At 38.5% G+C, this 21,202-nt stretch overlaps 1 protein-coding gene across 4 annotated transcripts in view; it reads right to left on the reverse strand.

The window, feature by feature from the left end:
• LOC117419911 (protein PHTF2-like) overlaps positions 1-21,202 on the reverse strand; it is a 63,380-nt gene that overhangs the window by 23,242 nt on the left and 18,936 nt on the right. For 3 of the 4 annotated variants that reach the window (XM_058986124.1, XM_034033280.3, XM_034033279.3), the window contains exons 2-7: positions 21,031-21,111; positions 12,906-12,962; positions 6,894-6,963; positions 4,468-4,626; positions 2,222-2,387; positions 278-439 (exon numbers count right to left, since the gene is read on the reverse strand). In XM_058986124.1, coding sequence (XP_058842107.1) covers positions 278-439; positions 2,222-2,387; positions 4,468-4,626; positions 6,894-6,963; positions 12,906-12,962; positions 21,031-21,075 — 659 coding nt within the window. In that variant the 5' untranslated portion in view covers positions 21,076-21,111. The remainder of the gene's footprint in view (positions 1-277; positions 440-2,221; positions 2,388-4,467; positions 4,627-6,893; positions 6,964-12,905; positions 12,963-21,030; positions 21,112-21,202) is intronic. The other variant, XM_058986123.1, reaches the window with a different exon arrangement.

Raw genomic sequence — 21,202 nt, forward strand, 5'->3', positions numbered from 1 at the left:
ATAACGGGGTAGCACTGTATATACTGCAGAATATTTAGAAAATTCTACAACAAATTGTTCTCATGTTATAAAACTTCCATTTCCAGTTTACAAGATATACACCTAAGTTTTTGCCCAACAAACACGTTTATAATACTTACACTTAACTTTTGATCTAAAAAAACAGATTTGAATGTATTAATTTATGCATTTATTTAAATGTATGGTTTTGATATTTGTGCTACAAAAGGGATATCGCTGCTTGTGAACAAGATATAACCTTGAAAAAAATACACACCCCGGTTTAAAGAAATCATGCCAGAAATCTCTGAAGAAAGCGCCAAGGCTGTAAGTGGAGACAGAACCGGAGCACTGCAGCACCCCCTCCTGTGTGTTATCTGTAGTGCTAGAGCCATCACCTTCCCTATGCACCTCCAAATGTACTGCTTTCCTTAACTTCCTTAAGCGAGAAAGAGTAAAAGCAGAGGTTTGCTTAAAAAGAGATCATCCATCAGAATTATTATGCCTGTAGCCTTTTTATTTTCTTACCACAAAGCAGCTGTCTCTGACAAGACTAATGATCTGGTAAGAAGTGGAACAATTCTCACTGGATTAACTATGGAACTCCAGAGATTTATCTTACAGTTCCCATAAGAATATGGAATAACAAGACTTTATTAGCCAAGCAGCTCCTCTACATTATAATGTTACAAACTGCGAAGCAGCTGAACAGTCTGCTTATATCTGCAGTTTTGTCTTAAATGACTCAAACTTCAATTGTCAGTAATCTCAGGCACCGTTTCTCACTTAAAAGTCAATGTGATGGGAATTGAGCGATTAGTCACTTTTACAGTTTGGCAAAGTTACAGCCCTTAAATCAACCTGACAGTATGTATGTCATTGAGGTATATACTGTGCAGTAAAAGTACTGTGAAACAGTATCTGCATTACCCATCTTGCTGTATAAAAATCTGGACCAAACTGCTTGGTTTCTGGTGTTTAATTGAATTTGCTGTCAATTACAGTAGTTATTGTGGAAGAAAATTATCGTTTTACGGTGCTGCAAGGTCTGGACTATTTCAAGGCAACAAGAGCCATTCTATATTAACATTGTATGTGAAAACCGTATTACACTACATAGAGCTCAGAGCACACCCACACACAAAACTAAAATAAAGATGAAATGTTCAACAGCTTCACCTCAGCCTCATCTCAAGTGTTTTTTTCAGCCCAGATCCAAAGTTTGAAGAAGCTGCTTTGTGATAAGCAAGAGAAATGAATGCAACAAAGAACCAAGATACATAGTAAACATTGCTTTGGCAGTCAGATGTTTGTTTTTTTGTTTCTTTTTTCTATTAAATGTAATAAAATTGTTTTCTAGGCATACAGAATGCAAGAAACTTCGTTTGGAAATCCAATAGAAAGTGTGTGTCATTCACCTCAGCAGGGCCTTGGACTTTAACAAATCAACACCCTTTTTTTTTTTTTTTTATAAGTGCCTAGCAAGCTAATCACACACATTCTGGGGTATCCTGGCAAGTCATGGAAACTGGAACTTTCAGGTTTACCTTTTACAGCCAAACCTGCTTCTAAAGAGGATCTAAACCAGCAGGTGATCTTTATATACTGTATAGGCGCATACAGTGTATTTAATCAGGATTAGTAACACCGGTCACTATCGTGGTTTTTAATACTGACTGTTACCATTTTGCTTCCATTACTAAATTTGAAAGGAATGACAACCAAGGCTTGTATCTTATTAGAACTAGCAACACTGTCACTGGGCGCCATTTTCTTGTGCTTAGAATCTATTGTTTTTTTCCCTGATTATTTTACTTTAGTCAAGAGGTTGTTGTTGCTTCCTATCTAATCACTTCCAGTGCTGTAGGCCAGATTTACTCTATGCTCCAAATACAATCAGTCAATGTAAATTACAGGGAGGGATTAGGTACCAGGAATCTAGAACACTGGATTTTAAAGGTGCATAAACTGGAAAATGCAGGTGAAAATCCAAAAGCTCTTAAGCACAACCAAATTCTTGGGGGACAGTGCTAATGTTGCGAATGGTAAAATAAGGCAAGGAAATGGATTTTAAAGCAATGGTAATCCCTCCTTTAAAAGTTCCATGAAGAAGAAAAGGCACCGCTAGGAACCATTAACCAGAGCTTTAAAAACAAAACAATGTTTTCAAACATGCGTAAAAAGCAGAGTTTCATTTTCCGACCATGATGTAGGCACCCACCTTCTCCTCTTCCCTCCGCTACTGGGAGTGGGTTTGGGAGTGCGCGTTGACACAATCTGACAGTGAACGGTCCCCAGCATCAACATCAAACAGATAGGACCAAACACCTCTGTTACAGGGACGTTGTGTGTTTGGGAATTGGTGAAAAATAACACTGTTGCTGCAACTGCAAAACAAAGAAGAGTGTCAGGAGAAACAGCCAGCACTCTCATAGTAAATCAAATCCCCACCAATACTGCAGAATCGTTGTGTAAGATCTGATGTCAAAGTTGACGAAGAAATGCAGCCCTTTTCTGCTCTTACGGTCGTCACAGCTATTCAGTTTTTGGTGGTAATAAAAAAGGTGCATGATTGGCAGCACTGCTATTTGTTTACAGAGAAGGGGCAACATAATCAGTGGCAACATTAACTTGATGGGGTAAATGCACCTTCTATGGGGATGAGGAATATGTTAAGTTACTGTGCTTCTTCAATTCTTGGACTCTCTTTCAGAGAATACCCGCAGCCAATTGTGTGATGGTTTTGTAATGGGAACTTAGCTGGAGTTGAAACCAGGCTTCCAGGGAATCAAGCCTTGTGCATTACCCACTGTGGCACCTAGCTCCTAAGAAGCACTTTTTATATGGCTGAAAATAATTACACTTATTGCAACTGCATATATTCATGTTATTTTGTACAAGACTAAAAATAACACTGCAAAATATATACCATATAATGGTGCACTTGAAGGGTTAAATTATTACTCATGGATGAATATCTAGACCAATGTTTCTTATTTCGTTTGTGGCTATTAAAAATAAATAAAGTATATATACAGTAGTTTCTGCATATAGGAACACCTCCTAAGAGAACACTTCAGCTAAAAGAATACCCTTGTGGTGAAATTGATTTTCCTATTGTAAATGCTCTGCCTAAAAGAACAGGAACTTCACTTAAAAGAAGACCTTTTTGGCACTGCTAACAATTAATTCACAACTGATACAGTACTGTTTTGTAACCTGATAACTCATCATCATCAAACTTAAATTCAAATGGTTTATTTAATGTGTGACTTAATGTGTGTCATCGCGAGAGTGTGTTGAGGCACACTGATTGGTTTGTTCAATCTTTCTAGAAACGCCTTGTTTTGTATTCTGATTTCCATGAGTGCACCTCATCGCTACAAAACTGCATGTATACAAAAGCAGAAACGCAACGCTGTGTCTCTTGCTACAAAAAGTTGGAAATTGTTCAAGCTCTTGAAAAAAACCTGAATCAGACACAAGTCACCAAGCAATTTGGTGTTTTCCATTCTGGTGAGTTGCTTCCTCATTCTGTTAAATAATTTTGTGCATGTCTTGAATATTGCTCCCGTACATGTATTCATAATTAATCTGCTGCAGCATTTTTTAACATGTGTAGGGGTGCTGTGTTAATTTAGTTTGTATTATTATAGTTTATAATAATATTACTATAGTTTATTAACATGCACTTGCCTATTGCTTTTCTCTCACTTATTCTGTTCATTTTTCATATGTTGATGCACGTGCGTCATGACAAGTAATAAACATTTATTGATTTATTGATTCATATTGTGTCTGGTGGTCAATTCTGTCTTAGAAAACACTTCAGCTAAGAGAACACTTTGCTTGCTTCCCGAGAGGTGTTCTCTTAGCTGGAGACTACTATATATATATTTTATATGCAGGGAACATTTAAAACGTTTCTATTCAGCAATTGAAAATAAGTCATGGAAGTGTATTTCAAACCACACCCTTTGGAATGCTGTGGTACCAGTGAGAGTATTTATTGTGCCAGAATATCCTCTGGCTGTTTATCATCATGAGATAAGGTTATACAACTGGATAATTCTTACCCCGCGATACTAAAGTTAATTAGTATTAATTTAATGACCGTACATGCTATGAGACACTTTAACAACTATGGGTTCAATTTTTAGAAAGTTTCTCATTTCATAAATGTTATATTTATATATATAAAAAACATATTGTCAAATATTTTACTAAAACTGAGAGCAGTTAAAAAAAGTTTACATGCTATAAATATAACCCATAGTTAATGAATTATCTTTGTTTCTTCAGCTTTCAACAAGAGACTGCCACAATGAAGTCACTCATTATTGCAGCACATAAACATATTTTTGATCTCATTCTAAACAATTACTTGCCTTGACTCTTACTGATCATAAGAACCTGTTGAAACCATAAAGCACTGCAACAACTAAAGCACAGCAACAAGAGTCTAACCTTGAAGGAGGTATAGAAATAGCAGCCAGAAAAAGATGGCTTTTGACGTCACTTGTATCCACCACCTAAAGAAGAAGGGGAAGAACACCACTCGTACAAGCCCTTTCCTGGTCAGTGAGGTCCATGGGCTTTCCGGTTTAGCTTTAGCAAACGCTGACCCTGTGTACAACATGAGAGGGACATGTTAAACAAAAAAGAGAAGTAGATTTGAGCTAAACACATTGTTATAAACTGGTTGTTTTAATTGTTATAAAGTGGTTGTTGTGAAATTACGCAGGGCCGTATCCACAAGGAACTGTGCTAAGAGTTCACATTTTATTATTATCAAAAAGCAAACTGAAAAAGTTCCATAGCTATGTAATGCTGGAGCTTCTAAATAAACCTCCCGGATAATTATTTTGAAGCTTTTAATACAAAAATTGCCTGGTTAATTTAGCATGGTGGGAAATGCTTTGTGTATATGGCCCTTAGGGCTGGATGATCTACATATTCTTGTGAGCACTGTATACTGTACTGCGGTTACTAAAAACAGAAACAAGATATTATGTAAAAACAATGCTATACAAACAACCAATTTGTATCCCTTAGGAACTACAAAACAAAACATAACCATATAAATAAAGATGTTTCTTCAGAAGTCATAGCTCATGTTGAATCAAGCCAATGGTAAATCTGCCTGAAGTGGTAAATGTAAATTGGTAAATGGAAAATGACTGCCTGGATTTCTTCCTTTGGTTAACCAATAGAAAAGACTGACAGACTCAGGTGAGGATACATTTAGCAGTAGAAAAAATAAAAATAAAAAAAATAATTCAGATTATAATTGATTTCCACATCCTAGAATTACTTTAGGTGTGGCAATAAGAAGATAAATCAGTACTTCACGCCTTCAATTACTCCCAACAACCCCGCCTGGTATGGGTGGGTGAGAAAACAGCAAGTAAAGCCCTAGACATGGAGTAAAACCCTGGACTAAATGGGTTCCTTGATTTGATCTGCCACAGACCCGCTGGTTATATCAGCAGTGATGTGCTGTCAGCTTCCATCTCTGCCTCTGCAGAATGGGCAGAGATGGAAGCTCTACAGAATGACGTCACAGTGATGCTGCACTAAGGGGTGCTTGTTTACAGCTTTCCATTTTAAAAATGCTAAACTTGGTTTGCCTCAAGAATGGGCCACAAAAGTGCTGATGTCACTTAGATTTTCTCTGCAAACTGACAAACTAGCCTTAACATTTTGTCCGACACTACTTATCTATAATTGCGACAAACTGATTATCGTTTCCATGTCCATCGTGTATTGATTTGTGTCCTCTGAAAACACTTTTTGAGTGGCAAATCACTTGCCTGTCTCCAATGTCACATTTGATTTCTAGTTGGTGTCCCATTATATTACTGGGAAGGAGCATGTAAAGGAGTATGTCCAGGGTTACGCAGCGGCTAAACCGGAATTCCAGTTATTCAGCCACTTCATGACCATTCACAGACAATTCTTTTTTACTGTATCAACAGCTTCATTCATCTGTTACTTAATAAATGCATCAACAGGTAACCAGCAAATAACCCAATGACTTAATGAAGCAGAAAAGCGGGATTCAGTGTACCCTTGCTAGGGCTAAATAGGAAAAGATTTTTCTGGAGGGTCATCTCATTCTAATTAAGTTTGACACATGGATGAAATTATTAGTTGTTTTACCTGAACCCTGACTTAGCACAATGGCTAAAAAATCATTGGTCAAGAATTGAGGTTTTATAAACAATACATTTTCCATGGTGGGATTTCTTTTAGTTTAAATAAAACATTTCTGCACTTCAATACAGCCAGGTATTTATGGTTAAACATTACGGAAGATAAAAGCTAAGAAACTACAGTACTTGAGTGATGAACAGACTATATGCAAGGGGTAACACAATATCTTTATCACTCCTACCTTTGTCCCCTGCCATATGGTATCCAGGTGTAATAATTACAGCTACAGAGTGTATGTGACCGTGTGGAACAAGAAATAGTATTTCACTTTATTACCTACAGCTACAAGAAACGAGGGCACAGTATAATGAAATGATGGTTTCCTCTAGTTTATCTATTCTTCATGCTGCATATCTGACAAACTACAGACTAGTCATGGAGGTCTTTGCCACACAGGTAAATGAAAGTTACTTATAAGGATTGTGGGGAAGATTTGACATTTTACTTCCAGATCAAGGTCAGAAAATATCAGGCCAATTCTCTGTTTTGGAAGAAAATATCTAAGGAAAAACATTAAGATTCGTGGAATGTAATTGGATTCAGATCCATATTTCTCCTCTCATTTTCTGTTTGCAGCAATATAAGTGATAATCAGAAATGTTTCCGAGTTGGTTTCCCCAGAGGTATGACTGTATGGTTGGATAACATAACAGAGTTCACTCATATCTGATTCTCACCTCTCACAAGGTCAACATCTATGAGGTCTGGTTTCACATGTCCTGTCTTTTTTGGCTTGTTCCGCAGGCCCTAGAAAATATCATATTAATACAATACAATTAAACAAGGTTATAGAGGATCACTTTATAAAAAGTCACGCAATACAATGTAAGAGGTTAATTGAGATTATATTATGTCAAAAGAGGCAACTAGCTCGGCCAAAAACCCATGCGTGAACACACTGAGTGACACACGTTGCACTGTTATCCAGCTGTCAGCTGTGTATAAATTGTCTAGGACTGAATAAAATCACGACAGCTATTGAGGGGCATACAGAAATTGCACAAACATTCAGTCCCCACAGGTATCTATTAGTTTTCTATGGTCAGTTTTCACGAGCTGAGGAAGAAAGCAGAACCTAAACTGCAGCTGGAGCAGCCAGGCCTAAATCATGCAGCATGATAACCTATTTCCTTCCCATCTATCCGTCATGTAATGAACTGAACTGTACTGTAGATACTGTTCCCCAGGTATAAACAGTTTTAAAGTTATTCAAACAAATGTATCTTGAAGAAATAGCCAGGTGGGTGATGTGTATGTTTCAATATGTTATACTGTTTCTGACACTGCACTGACCATTGCTAAATTGCTAAGATGACAAAATACAGTACATTTTTGTTAAAGGGTGCATCTTGATTGTAAATTAATTATGTTTTTGCAATAATAATAATAATAATAATAATAATAATAATAATAATAATAATAATAATAATGGACCACCACCACAAAGCTCTTTACAGAGGTAGGCTGTGAACTGTGCATTATATGCAGAGTCACTTACAATAGGACACAAGGAGGTTAAGTGACTTGCTCAGGGTCACACAGTGAGTCAGTCAGTGGCAGAGGAGGGATTTGAACCAGTGACCTTCTGGTTACAAGCCCTGGAGTTTAACCACTGGTTAACCACAGGTCCTGGCAAGTTCCCGCACAAATGGTTCTCTATATATATATAAAAACTCTAAAGTTACGCACAGCTACTCAAAGAAAAGGAGATGTGATACCTTTTATTGGACTAACAAAAATTAAATTACAAGCTTTCAAGACCTCAAAGGTCTCTTCTTCAGGTGAAAGTAGGAAAGAGAGATTGAAGTTTACATTCAAAAGGTGGCTCCAAATATGCATCCCCAGCAGGGTTTAATAATAATAATAATAATAATAATAATAATAATTATTATTATTATTATTATTATTATTATTATTATTATTATTATTATTATTATTATTATTATTATAAAAATCAGAAACATTTAGAAAACCCTGTCCTTCATTTTCAAGCAAAAAGCGTTTTGTTTCATAACTCAATATCAGATCATATCAAAAGTAAATGGGAGATAATTGCATCCTTTACTGTTCCCACTACGCTCGCCAAAGATGCCTGTTTATGGTAATCCTAGCACACTCCATTTACAGAGGGCTCCTTTGTTTTGACAAGTCATCACTCTACAAAACAAGCAGCTACTATCAGCAACAGGGCAGCTGCTTAACAACAGAGGATAAGAAATTCTAAACCACTGTGGGCCTCCCTTTCCAAAGAAATATCACTGGCAAGTCTCTGTGCATGCTGTGTGCATGAAGTCTCTCTCGCTCTCTCTGTCTCGCTCTATTAAGATTACAGTGTGTAATGTCAACCAAGGACCAAGTGGATCACTACATAAGTGGTATGAGGAAGAATATACAATATACTTGGGTTCTGACAAGTTACCAGTAGAAATGAGTGACCAGTGAATACACTGATAACACTGTTTTTTGGGGAGTCAGCCAATAAGACTCAACAGAACACACGTTTTTAAAACGTCAGTATGTTGACGTCTTTGTAGTTGCTATGCCCAAAGTTCTTGAAAGTGCTTGGAGAAACACAATCATTCCTGCTGCAAAAAATAGTCCAACATTGAATCTTTTAAAAACAGTAGTTAGAAAAATGAAGAGAAGCAAACAGAAATCCCATATATTGATTGGGGGTTGAGCTTGGGGGATACAGGAAGTGAGAATGAGAGAGAAACTTGAGACTTGTAAGCAAGACTAAACAGCTGCACTATCCCTTTGGCTCTGTACACCTCCTCATAAGAACAAATCTCTAGCATTCAGACTGCTTATGTATTCACATATGCCACATGGCCTTTCTAGTAGTCCCAATTTACAGTGCTTCAATAACCTTCCTGTTCATAAAGAGCACAGATTCATTGACTAGATTATTCATGTGAAATATCCAGTTTTTGGATGTAATTAATGTACAGTAGTTTTCCATAGTTTGACACACTATTGATGGATAGGGTTATTATTATTTTATTTTTTTTAGTCCACATATTGTCTGAGTCGTGCCTAAAAACACATGCCGCAAGTTACAGCCAAAGGGTTATGTATGTGTTCCCAATCATTTCAAATAATTCTAAAAAATAAAGTCATTCCTACATTGCCTGAAAGGGCTGAGTAAAGCCAGTGTTTTCTTTAGACTAAGGATAAGTGTCAGCTCAGTGAAAAATTTCAGATAAACATAAGTAAATGGGGATTCATAAGGATTGGTTAATACTAGATTCACGTGAATGTTATTGGTGTTTTCTACCCGACAGGCCTTCATCACCACCAGTGGTTTATTACCTGGAGTATTTCAAAACCTCTTTGTGTAAAATCCCCTGGTAGCGTATTTTACACTACTGATCTAAGTTTGCTTAAAAAAATAACATTTACAGCTAGTGTTTGAGGGGTCTGAGGCTGCAAGCCTTCAGGGGTCCTGAAGGCTTGGCTTGGAACTGCCGCTTGGAATGCTGCTGAACGGGGGCTTCGCATCCTGTGTTCCCACATCCCTGCTAGGAGGCTCAGTTGCCTGCCGGCGTTGTGGACTGTAGGCGGTGCCTCAGGTCACCCACGGGAGCCGTAGGGACTGGGACCATACGTGTTACCTGCTGCACCCTGTATGGCTGCCAGCGGCTCATCCTACCCCGTGCCGGGGCATGTGAAGGAAGCATTGCAGCCACCTGCTTGGACGCCTCATGTTCTCGGTGGGAGCATTGAAGTATCTCCTCCACTGCCAGACTGAAAGTATGCCCTGGTGAAATCAGCGCATCTAGGAGCGCTGATTTGTCAGCATCAGGGACCCTCGCCTGGGACAGCCAGAGCTGTCTGCGAGCCACAATCATACGACCAGGCTCCGGCCTAGGGCTTACCCTTCGAATCCGGAGACGTGGACTACAGAGCTGGTCACTGTGCATAACTCAGACGCCAGTGGCTCTGGGAGAGGCGATGCCTGGATCATACCATCGAGGTATGCCGTCAGCAAGCTTGCTGTTTTCGCCAGGCAAGTGGCTTGCGCACCTGCAGCGCAAGCCCTCTTCAAGTGGACCTTGGTGACCCTGCATTGCGGATTAGGGCAAGCAGGGTCTTGGGTAAGTCACCTACCGGCAGAGCTTTAACTAAGGCTTCGATATTGGAGTCCACAGGGGGAAAGCCCGCCATGCCCAGCTTCTCTGCGCCTTCCAAAGAAGCCAGCTGAGCACCTTGCTTCAGCACACTAGGCGCCGAGGCTGGATGTTCCCAAGAGGTGCGCACTTCTTCAAGGAAGTCGGGGAACACGGAGAAAGGCTGAATGTGCAGAGCCACAGCCTGTGTCCTAAAGACGGACTGGCGTGGCTCAGCTGCTGCCTTCCAGGGAATGTTAAGGAAAGCTGAAGCTCTCTCCACAAGCGCAGATGTTGAATTGGAGAGGTGGGGCAAGCCAGCATCCAAGGATATCTCGGAGCTGAGGCCCGCTTCAAGAGGCAGCTGGCGTGTTGCGCCCTTTTCCTTGGAAAGTAAGTCACCATCCCACAAGGGCGCCAAAGAAATAGCGTCTTCCTCAGCTATCCCCAGCACAGGTTTCAGCTTATCCTGCGTTTCCATAGGGAGAGGAGGGGCTGTGTATAGTGCGGGCACTGCCTCAGGTGCCCTGGCCAGAGCAGGGTTAGGGGCCTGCTGTCTGGCCATGAGCTCTAACACTTGGGCCATCTGGGCCTTCAGATGGCTCTATAACGTCCCTCACCTGGGTCGAGTGCTTAACTTGCCTTGCGGGTTGCTCTGGAGAAGGAGAGCGCTGGCGTGGCCTCTGCGGCTGAGCGCAGGGCATGGGTGAGCTCTGTGACAGCTGGAAAAGGCAGGACTCAGGGGCTCCCAGAGATGCTGACGGCCTGGCCCCACTGGGCAAAGTGGTGGACAACCCTTTAGCCCGCTTAATCCTCTTATCCCGAGAGCACGGCTGAAAAGACGTGCAGAAGGTCTCATTCTCAAGGGCTAGAGTGGCATGCTCTACCCCGAGACAGCTTACGCACCATTGGTGGGTGTCCTCAGAAAGCATCTTAGCCTCACAGGACATTTAAGCGTGGAACGCCATCACTACGCACCGAAGTAAAAGCCAAGGGCGCTGCATGCAGGGGCACTGCATGCAGTAATAAGATGGAGAGGTGCAGGTAGTATATATTACTACTACAGCAACGACCAGGCTGAGCACCAAGAGCACGAGTTCCCTATCTGCACCGAGGTACTAAATACTGAGGGCACTGCACACTGGGGCGCGCGGAGAGGGGTACCGCAGTACCACGGTGCACTAAGGTCACTGTATGTACAGAGGTACCGAAGCACAGAGGGTACAGGGAACAGTGGGTAAGCTTTGGACTGTGGGAGGAAACCAGAGTACCCGGAGGAAACCCACGCGAACACAGGGAGAACATGCAGACTCCACACAGAAAGTACCCTAGGCCGGATTCAAATCTAGGACCCTGGCACTGTGAGGCAGCAGCGCTAACCACTACGCCACCGTGCCGCCCAGAAGGAATACAGCTAATGACAGTTTGTTAATAGCAGTCTGCGACGCAAGCAAAGTAGACTGTGAAGAAAGAAAGAAGCATCTCAGGCAGTGGAGCCACTGATTCCACGGAAGCAGCAATGCCATATATTGCCAATATCGCAGGGGAAATACAGGTGACTCAAAGTGAGAGCTCTTTGAAAAGACTCGACACAACACTGACGGTTAATTTATACTATACCTTACCGGTGGTGAGAGCAAAAAGAGAGCGACAATTCTGCGTAGTGACTATTTGATCTCTCGGGAGGCGGGACCTGGGACATCACTCCGCAGATGGGCCTATCGGCAGCTTTGATATAAAATGCTCAGAAATACCTACCAAAGGTAGGCAATATCCCAAAAGTATCGTCGGTGGTCGTCTTCGAATTGAAAGGGAACCAGCAGATATGATGTTTCCTTTGTAAGAAAGACCAACTGAAGCTTTGAATCAGTTAAAACCCAAAATGATGTGAATCATCAGAGTTGAACTATTCAAATAATAACACATAGATATTTGAAATGTATCATAGTTGCTAAAGATTGTGTTTTAATGTGTTATGTGTGATGAATAAATATAGAAGTGGATCCCTCATGTTTAAATTTGTATTGTCTTTTGTAATTATCCCTTGCAAAGTATGAAGTATTATACTAAAACAACATGTAAATCCTCTGTATGGACAATACATGAAGAAAATAATGGGTAACAAACGTTAATGATTTCTAATTGTATCATGTAAACAGTCTATATAAAATGGGATTTAAAATCAGTTAAAGCAGACCAAAAACCATAACCCACAAGCTAAACACTGAAGCAGGTACAACACATAAAGAAATCCCCAAGTACTTACCAGTCTAATAAACTGAACAGAGTAGTGACAGCATCAGAGAGGAGGAAAAGCAAACTGGAAGCATAAGGTGACTTATCGGAATTTAAAATTATTAACAAAAAATGATAACTTGATGCAGCTTTCATACAGGGGACTGGAAACAGAAAACTGAGGGGGCAGTCGCATCATTTGAACAAGGAAATAACTGAAATGAATAACAATATTAATAAAATGTAAAAAAGAACAGAAATCATAATAGACTAGAAAGAGTGTACTGCATTATGAAAAAAAGTATGTTATTGTTCAAAAGAAAAAGAAAATCTAGAATCATTTACCTTGATTTCTCTTTGTTCTACTGATTTCTCCCATATCTGTTGATCATAGGCCCCAATCTGGGAAAACAGAAAAAAAGAAAATAAATAAATATATTTTTGTAATTAAAAAAAAAAATAATAAAATAATCAATTAAACTTGATTATGCTTTTTATAACATTACAGGTGACAAGTGAATTGCTGACAACTCACAGCAGTTTTTCAAGTGAATAAAGCTAACCTGTGAACGTTAAATGTCATTTAAACAGCACGTTTTAACAAGAAAGATACAGAAGAAGCCTGTCTATGACTCTTTTTTCAGCCACTTTTGTTTGAAATGTATTATGGATTGGTAGCATTTGGAGGAGAGTAGCACAGCGGGGGTGAAAACGACTTGACTTCAAAACAGTTTTCAGTGCAGCCCTATTTAGGACATTGACTGTTTTTGCCAGTTGGCCACATTTCCATTTTCATTTTGACATTGAAGCTTCGACCTATACTGTAATTGCCCAATGAATTCATATGTATAAATAGCACAATCCTCTGTGGGAATATAAGACTGGTACTGCATCTAAAGTCACTTCTGACTGAAATGTACAACCCCTTAAATAGCACATCTATTGTAACAGTAAGGAAAGTAAGTATAATTTAGTCCCACAAAACATATCAGTACCAGTACAGTTTATATAGCAATGACTGAAAAAGTCCTGGATGGGTATAGGCTAATAAGAACAACCGCTAAGTCTACTACTTACAATTTTTAAAATGCATGAAAAAATACTGCAAAGGTGAGTGGTGCACAACATGAGTCTGTTGTTTTTATCAGAAGTAAAGCTACACAAATATTTAATTTGCAGTCGCAATGCAATACAAATCTTCAATAACTTTTCAAATAATTTAGTTATTGTTATATCATATATGTATGTACTCAAATGTATCCCAACACAGAAGTGACATCTTAAAAGCCTGAATACATTTCTCAGAATGCACAGGAGATTTGCTGCCTAATGTGTTAAATCCTGTGTCTGTCTCAATCATCATCACACAGTCTATAAATAGGAAAAGTGTGGGTTCAAAACTCTCTCAGACAGTGCCACAGACATGTGACTGCGTGCCAGTGGCAGACATCCATGCATGTTGTAAGCCAACGGCCGCTCACAGCACAGAAACTTTTGGGTCATTTCACCAAGTCAAAGTAAAAAAGCACAGCATTTGCATTGACTACAAATAATGAATTACACGTAAAATATAAAAAATATTCTGATGTCAGACTTATATCGGCATGTGAAACGTGCACGTTGCACTGTAAAATAATTTCTGGGTTTAATTTGATTAAATAAATAGAAATTGGCAATAAACGAATTTAAGTCAGGTGATAATCCTGATTGATTGACATCAGTAAACACTATCTACGATCACAGTCTTTATTTTGAGGATTCTATTGTGGAAGACGGGCATTGATGTTTTACTTTAGTGAACAAAAACCAAGTATGCCAGGGAGTATAAGCATAGGGGTGTCATATTAACCGCACCCTTGCTCACACTTGTCGAAGGGTGTAGGGCGCAAGGAAATGGTTTGGGACGCAGCCATGGTCACAGACCAAAGTGAAGGGTGCTGTTAGATTTTGCCAGAGGAGTTCCCATAAAACTGGAAATACAAAATGGTTTCCTGTAGCAGCTGTAGATGCAGTGCTGACAGATTTGTAAATTCATACAAGCTCCCCTCATGGGATGTCTGATTAGAAAAAAGGACACCCAGGTACAGACAAGGATATAGGACATGGTCCAGCTAATTGGACAGTTCAGTCCTCAGCGTATATTGTTCTCTTAATGCAAGTTATTGAATGTTACTATTGTAACCAACTAAGTGTAAGCAAGAGCTATGCTTTTGTTTAAACATTCCAAAAGCAGACAGTGTAAATAGTTTAGCCCCAGCTAAAACTTGTGAAAACGCCTTTTGGAGAGTAGCTAATAATTAGGAAGAATTAACAGCAAAGCTAGTGTCATGAGAAAAGGTATTTATAAAAAACAAAAATCTATTCCTCGCTTTATAAATGTTATGTCTGCTCTGCACTGAAAAGTGTAAATTACAATTAATTAACATCTTTAATGTAGCAACTGGAAGATTTCAACATTCTGAACCCTGAACATCAGTTGAATAATGATGGGATCTTGGTTTGATTAATTTAATGTGAAGGGGCCTGCAAAATATCTCACCTTTCCATAGATTTATATTAAAAAAGTAGTTATACATATAATTTTAATACTAATATCTAAAAGAAACAGCACCTCTAATGAAGTGCACATGACTGATGGATTAGTAAGTATCTGGAGAGAGGCTACAGTAGGTTTCTAGATGATACCTTCGGCTAACCCCAAGCTTCCTACTGAGCCATCAACATGTTGATTAAGAAAAGGACAAAGAAATCTCTTGCTCTTAGGTTTTCAGATTAGGACCATTACCATTTAAAAGTAAACTGCTGAAACAGATTGAAATGTTTTTTGATACAAAAAGAAAGAGGAAAATAAAAAGAAATAGCACACTGTGGTTCTCTGCCCTGTACTGCTATTAGCAATGTATAAATGTTGATGACGTTTCCTAGGTAGCAATAGCAATGCTGCTAGCGTATGGCAGCAGGTGAGTGCTTAAGAGCATTCCATATTGTTTTCCAGATTTGTAAAAAGCAAAACAAAAGCATTACATAATGAGTACAATGTGGTTGTAAAAAGTTAAGGGTGGATAGGACTGCTTTTAAAAGCAGTATGCATTATTTTGCATTCTTGTTGCTCAAATACCACAGACCAGGTAACCTAAACTCCCTGCTCCACACATAGGCTTATATTAAAAATGTTTCCGCTACTGAAGGTGTGTGGTTGCGTGCTCAGGTATAAGGGAAGTGTATTTCAGTTATTGTCTATTCACAAAGGAGTTGCCCTTGAATTGTATGACAAAGACATTGACACTAAACTATGGTCGAGGTGTACTCCAATCCTCTAAATGCTGTCTGACAGCAGTGGAAACAATGAATTTTTCATTAGTCATCATCAAACATGCATGTCAAGGAGCCTTGAGAAGTCTCTGATACAATTACCTTCAGCATGTCACGAAGCCCTAACTACTTTAGCATGTCCTAGTAAAAAAAAACTAAAAAACACACGTAGCAATAAGATTAACCTTTTTTATTACATAGTCCACGTAAATTCTGTCATGTTACTTACTATAGCTACTCAAACATTTCTCAAGGCAAATTATGTTATGAATAGAGGTTAAGGTTTTCGGTAAAAAAAAACAACTATTTTTGACGATAAATACCTGCCGAATTTAATGTTCAAGTTACCGGCATTTATTTTATAAAACCGATAAAAGCAGAATCTCCATTTTGAACTCCATTTCCAAACATCCCCTGCTGAGATGCACACGAGAAGGCTTCCCGCGTTGGTTAGTTTCCATTTTCTGCAACGTCCAGAACAATCCTCAATGCCTGTTGCCAGCTTGGAAAAATACGTCTGCCTTTACTACAATCAAAGAAGACTTTATTAATTTTAAAACTGTGTTGGTGAAAAGGGAGTTTTGATGTTTTTAAGTTGGACTTTTCTTTTTTAAATTGGATGTACAAAGTTAATTTCAAAGCAGCTGACACACTGACTGTGCAGTGCAGCATTTGTTTTCCACAATTCCTTCATTTGGCCTGGCTTTAGTTTCAGGTGAGTAAATGCCTTCTACTAGTGTCACAAGCTGCGAATATAACATGCTTTGTTTTATAGATGTTAGTACTGTTAATATTACAATACTGTTTTAGTTGTTTATGTATACTGATTTTTACCAGTTTCCATTGTGGAACACTGGTAGGAGGACCTGTTTCATGGTCCTGAAAATAAGCGTCGATAAGTACCTGCCGATTTTAATTTTTTTTAAATGCCAAAAACCGGAAGCCCTAGTTATGAAGCATGGATATTTTGCCTGTACAGTACGATGCTAATTTCCTATCCATGCACTTAATCTACTGATTCTACACAGTATTTCCATCTTTAAGAGGCTGAAAAGAATTAGCAGGGAAGTTCTATACAAGAGGCATATCAAGCGATAACTGGTAGACTATACCATAAAAAAAGTTCATTTTTTTCATTTGGGTTTTTGAGAAGAATCCAAGAAGATTGTTAATCAAAAAGGCTGCATGTTTTGCTACAGTACATCCTGTAACTACTGTAAGAAAATTAATTTATGTCTCATAACAGTAAAAATGGAAGAAAAAAACATTACTGTGCTTCACTTCTACATCATCAAAATTAAGCTACTGTATTTACTCCTGGGTCCTTAATCATAAAATAAATAAGGAGGGCATTGCCAGCAGTAGTGTCCACTTTCAGAAGTGTCCAAAATACATGTTACAGGCCAGTGTATACTTGTTTTCAAAGGCTCCTTATCTAATGATGGATATCATTATTTTATGCATGTCCATCAAAAAAGTAAAAGGAGGCCGTGTGGTCCAGTGGTTAAAGAAATGGGCTTGTAACCAGGAGGTCCCCGGTTCAAATCCCACCTCAGCCACTGACTCATTGTGTGACCCTGAGCAAGTCACTTAACCTCCTTGTGCTCCGTCTTTCGGGTGAGACGTAGTTGTAAGTGACTCTGCAGCTGATGCATAGTTCACACACCCAAGTTTCTGTAAGTCGCCTTGGATAAAGGCGTCTGCTAAATAAACAAATAATATAATAATAATAACAGTATGAGAGTAACACCAATTCAGCTGCACATTAAGAATGTTATGATGCACTGTGTCTAAAGACATACATGTGATACTTTGGGACGGATTCTCAAAGTTTTCTATCCCCAATTGTTTGAAGTAGAAAAACAATTACAGTTCTAAGAAACAGCTTACAAAATGGATATTTATGGGATGCTAACTTTACTGGATGCGTTCTTCCTTTTTGTGTGACATCATTACATGGATGTCATAACATATTTTTATAAAAACATCTTGGAATGACATACTGTTGGTTATTTTATTTTATTTTTTTACACTTGACATTTCTTTTTATAAGCATATTAACTCCAGGCAGAATATTTGTACTGTAATTACAGTGCAGGCTTCTCGAGGAGTCTGTACATGAATCATCGTTCCGAACTGAGCAAGTTGTCTGTCAAGCCAACTCCCTTAATGTCCTCTCATGCATCCCCAGTCTGGTAATACCAGAATGATCAACAGCAGTTGAATTAATCCTTTTTAATAGTCCAAGAAAACAGGGTGACGTCTTGGGCATGGCTATGACATGGTATGCTTGAGACAATTCAATGAACAGATCGGTCTCTGTGGTTTGTACTGAATGCTGTGCTTCCTGTTTCTTAACACAGTAGATGTATTTCTCATCCAAATATGATGGACATCAGCCATCTCTTTAGAATCCTGTACTGCCTTCCATGTAAATCAAATCTGTAGTTCAGCAAAATTCTCTGAGATGGTCTCTTCTTGATCATTATTTATGCAATTTAACCAACAACAGCAAGTTCAACACACCACTTTTTTTTCAGTCTTAACAAAATAAAAATTATTTGAACAGGCTACTTGAACCGACAAACAATCCACTGAAAGGGGCATTTCTTACCTCTGTTTAATTATTTCTTCCCTTATTGTAACTCTCTATTTCTGCTTAAGCACATAAATATATATTTTTAAATATTTGAGATTTAACCAGACTACAAAAAAAACACAGCTTCTGTATGTTATACTCATTAAACACCACGTCAGATTATTGGCCTTTCGACAGTACTTGCCCTTGCAGTCTTTCAATGAAGGGCGTTGAATGGGTTACACCATTATACATCAAATTGGGGGGATCAGTGAGGCATAGATGCCTTAAAAACCATTTGTAAGATGCAGCTGACTTCCAGCTGGTAACTTCAAATTGTTACATAGAAGTAAACACAACACAATCTGGGCAACTGTAGAGGCTGTCAGGCAGACAGGCTCCAAATAAAAATATCCATAAAAATATGGCAATAGTAATTCAATTTATCCCAGAAATAAAAGTCTTATAGCAGACCCTGCCAATGCTCAGGAAAGACTTGAGACTATTTTTTAATGAATTAGTTATTTTGAATTATTCAGCTAAAGACAAAGCATTCTCTCTGCATTCAACCTCCCATAGGAACCCTGTCTTGACAAACCTTATTCCTGTCATGCATAGGCCAGTCAGGGGATTGGAATTCATCTCTGAGGGATCACAGTTTCCACAAGGCTAGGGTATGCCTCAACTGTAATAAATATAGGCCTACATCTAGTAGGCAGCACAGCAGATTTAAGTTTGTCATCCTATTTTAATATGATATCCAAAGAAAATACACCTTTATTGATACACGGGACAGACCAAACATCAATATACAGTATAAAAGTGCTCCTAAAGCATGTTGTGTGCTTGTATGAAGTCATTTTTTTTTTTATTATTTGACAATTAGACACGTTTTCTCCAGTACTTCTGATACTGTGCACTACACATCATCATACAAAAGCAGACTCGCACTCTAAACCAGTTTTTAAGCTCAGACAATAAAAACGTGATAAAATAAAAATGGGGTATCAGTTTCCAATATATTTATTCCCCTTTGTAATGATACTCTTCACACATCACCATCCATAGTTATAGGCTTATGGGTTTGTATTTATGTAATGTTCACCTTTATTAATATATAGCCTATATAATATTAATTCTAAAAAAAAATCTCCGCAGTTAAAGGTTTTTGAATAGGGAAGTTGACAATCGTTTCTTACCCCTTGAGAAATCTACTTTTTTTTTCCAGCTACAGCAACAATATTCAGCTTTTAAGATTCTACCCCATCTGTAGCTGAGAAACATCCTCCCCATAACTAAAAAATTACAAGAAAACAAGTATGGTCTCGGTTTAGGAGCTTGATTCTTTCTTGTAAGTTTAACTTGTCCTGCTGGAATGCAGCAGTTGGCTGGTACAGAAGAAACAAAGAACCACCATCCACACTGTACGGATCACAACTATGTTTCTTGTTTCTCTTTGAAAGTTGTTTATGGAATCTTACATTTCAATATAGAAATTCTAAAGGCCTCTATTTTGCTGTAGTGGTGTCAAAGGGAAAGCTGTTTGATGATCAGGCAACACTGTTCATTAAAAGTTAAAGGATCCATGGATGGGAATAAAGGCTGATGTGCTGCAGAGGCCAGCAAAACAGCTGCTTCCGATTATTATTATTCCTCCACAGATATTAATAATGTTATAACACCATTATACTATAGGAAATCCCAGGACAGCATGTTCAATGAAAATAGTGTAGCCAGGCATCTTCAACAGCTAAAGGAATGGAATTAGCAAAAGTTGCTCTGATAAACCCTTCCACATAAATATATCCTCCCTATCTTGGCAGGCTGGCCGGTGGAAAATCTTAGTTATCTGATGTGATCATGCTTCAATGAAACATATTGCCACTTTTAAATATATTATTTACTTTGGTTGTTTTGAGTACTATCCAGGAGTGTAATTATTCAAAATCAATTATGGTTTATTTGAATGAGGTAATTGCATTTTAACAAATACATTCATACTACACTCATACTATTTCAAGGTATTAAATACCAGTAAATATTAACTGTAGGAATCCAGTCAGACACCATAAAACCGAGGTCCTAATGTAAGTGACTCTGCAGCAGCAGTTGTGATGCATAGTTCACCCCCTAGTCTCTGTAAGTCGCTGTGGATAACAGCGTCTGCTAAATGACTAATTAATAATTGGCTATTAAAATAAATAAATAAATAAAGAAAGAAAGAAAGAAAGAAAGAAAGAAAGAAAGAAAGAAAGAAAGAAAGAAAGAAAGAAAGAAAGAAAGAAAGAAAGAAAGAAAGAAAGAAAGAAAGAAAGAAAGAAAGAAAGAAAGAAAGAAAATAATTTTAAAACAACCTGTTTTAGAGCTGAGCAGGAATTCTCCAATGCAGACACAGAACAGAATCATAGAAATCTCTTAAAATGCAATTTCATACTAGAAAAACTCTATCAGTCTCTATATCTTTCTTATAGTGTGGCTGTCTACGCTGGGATAGCATGAAGCAATTCCAAGAATCTAAAGTAGATTAAACACAAAGAAAGCAAGAAAACTGAAAACCATGATAAGGCATGATAAACTTACCTTCTTCTGGTACCAGACTACAGCATCTCTCACTTTGGACGCCATTTACTTGCCAAGGATCAACACATTGGTCATTTTAAGCTGAAAAAACCGAGAGAAAGGAGAGTACTATCAGTGCAATGAGCTTCACACGGCAGTATGCCAGCTCTTGAATGCTCTACTAACCTGCCAA

Source organism: Acipenser ruthenus, chromosome 14 (assembly GCF_902713425.1).
Source record: "Acipenser ruthenus chromosome 14, fAciRut3.2 maternal haplotype, whole genome shotgun sequence".
NCBI lineage: Eukaryota > Metazoa > Chordata > Actinopteri > Acipenseriformes > Acipenseridae > Acipenser > Acipenser ruthenus.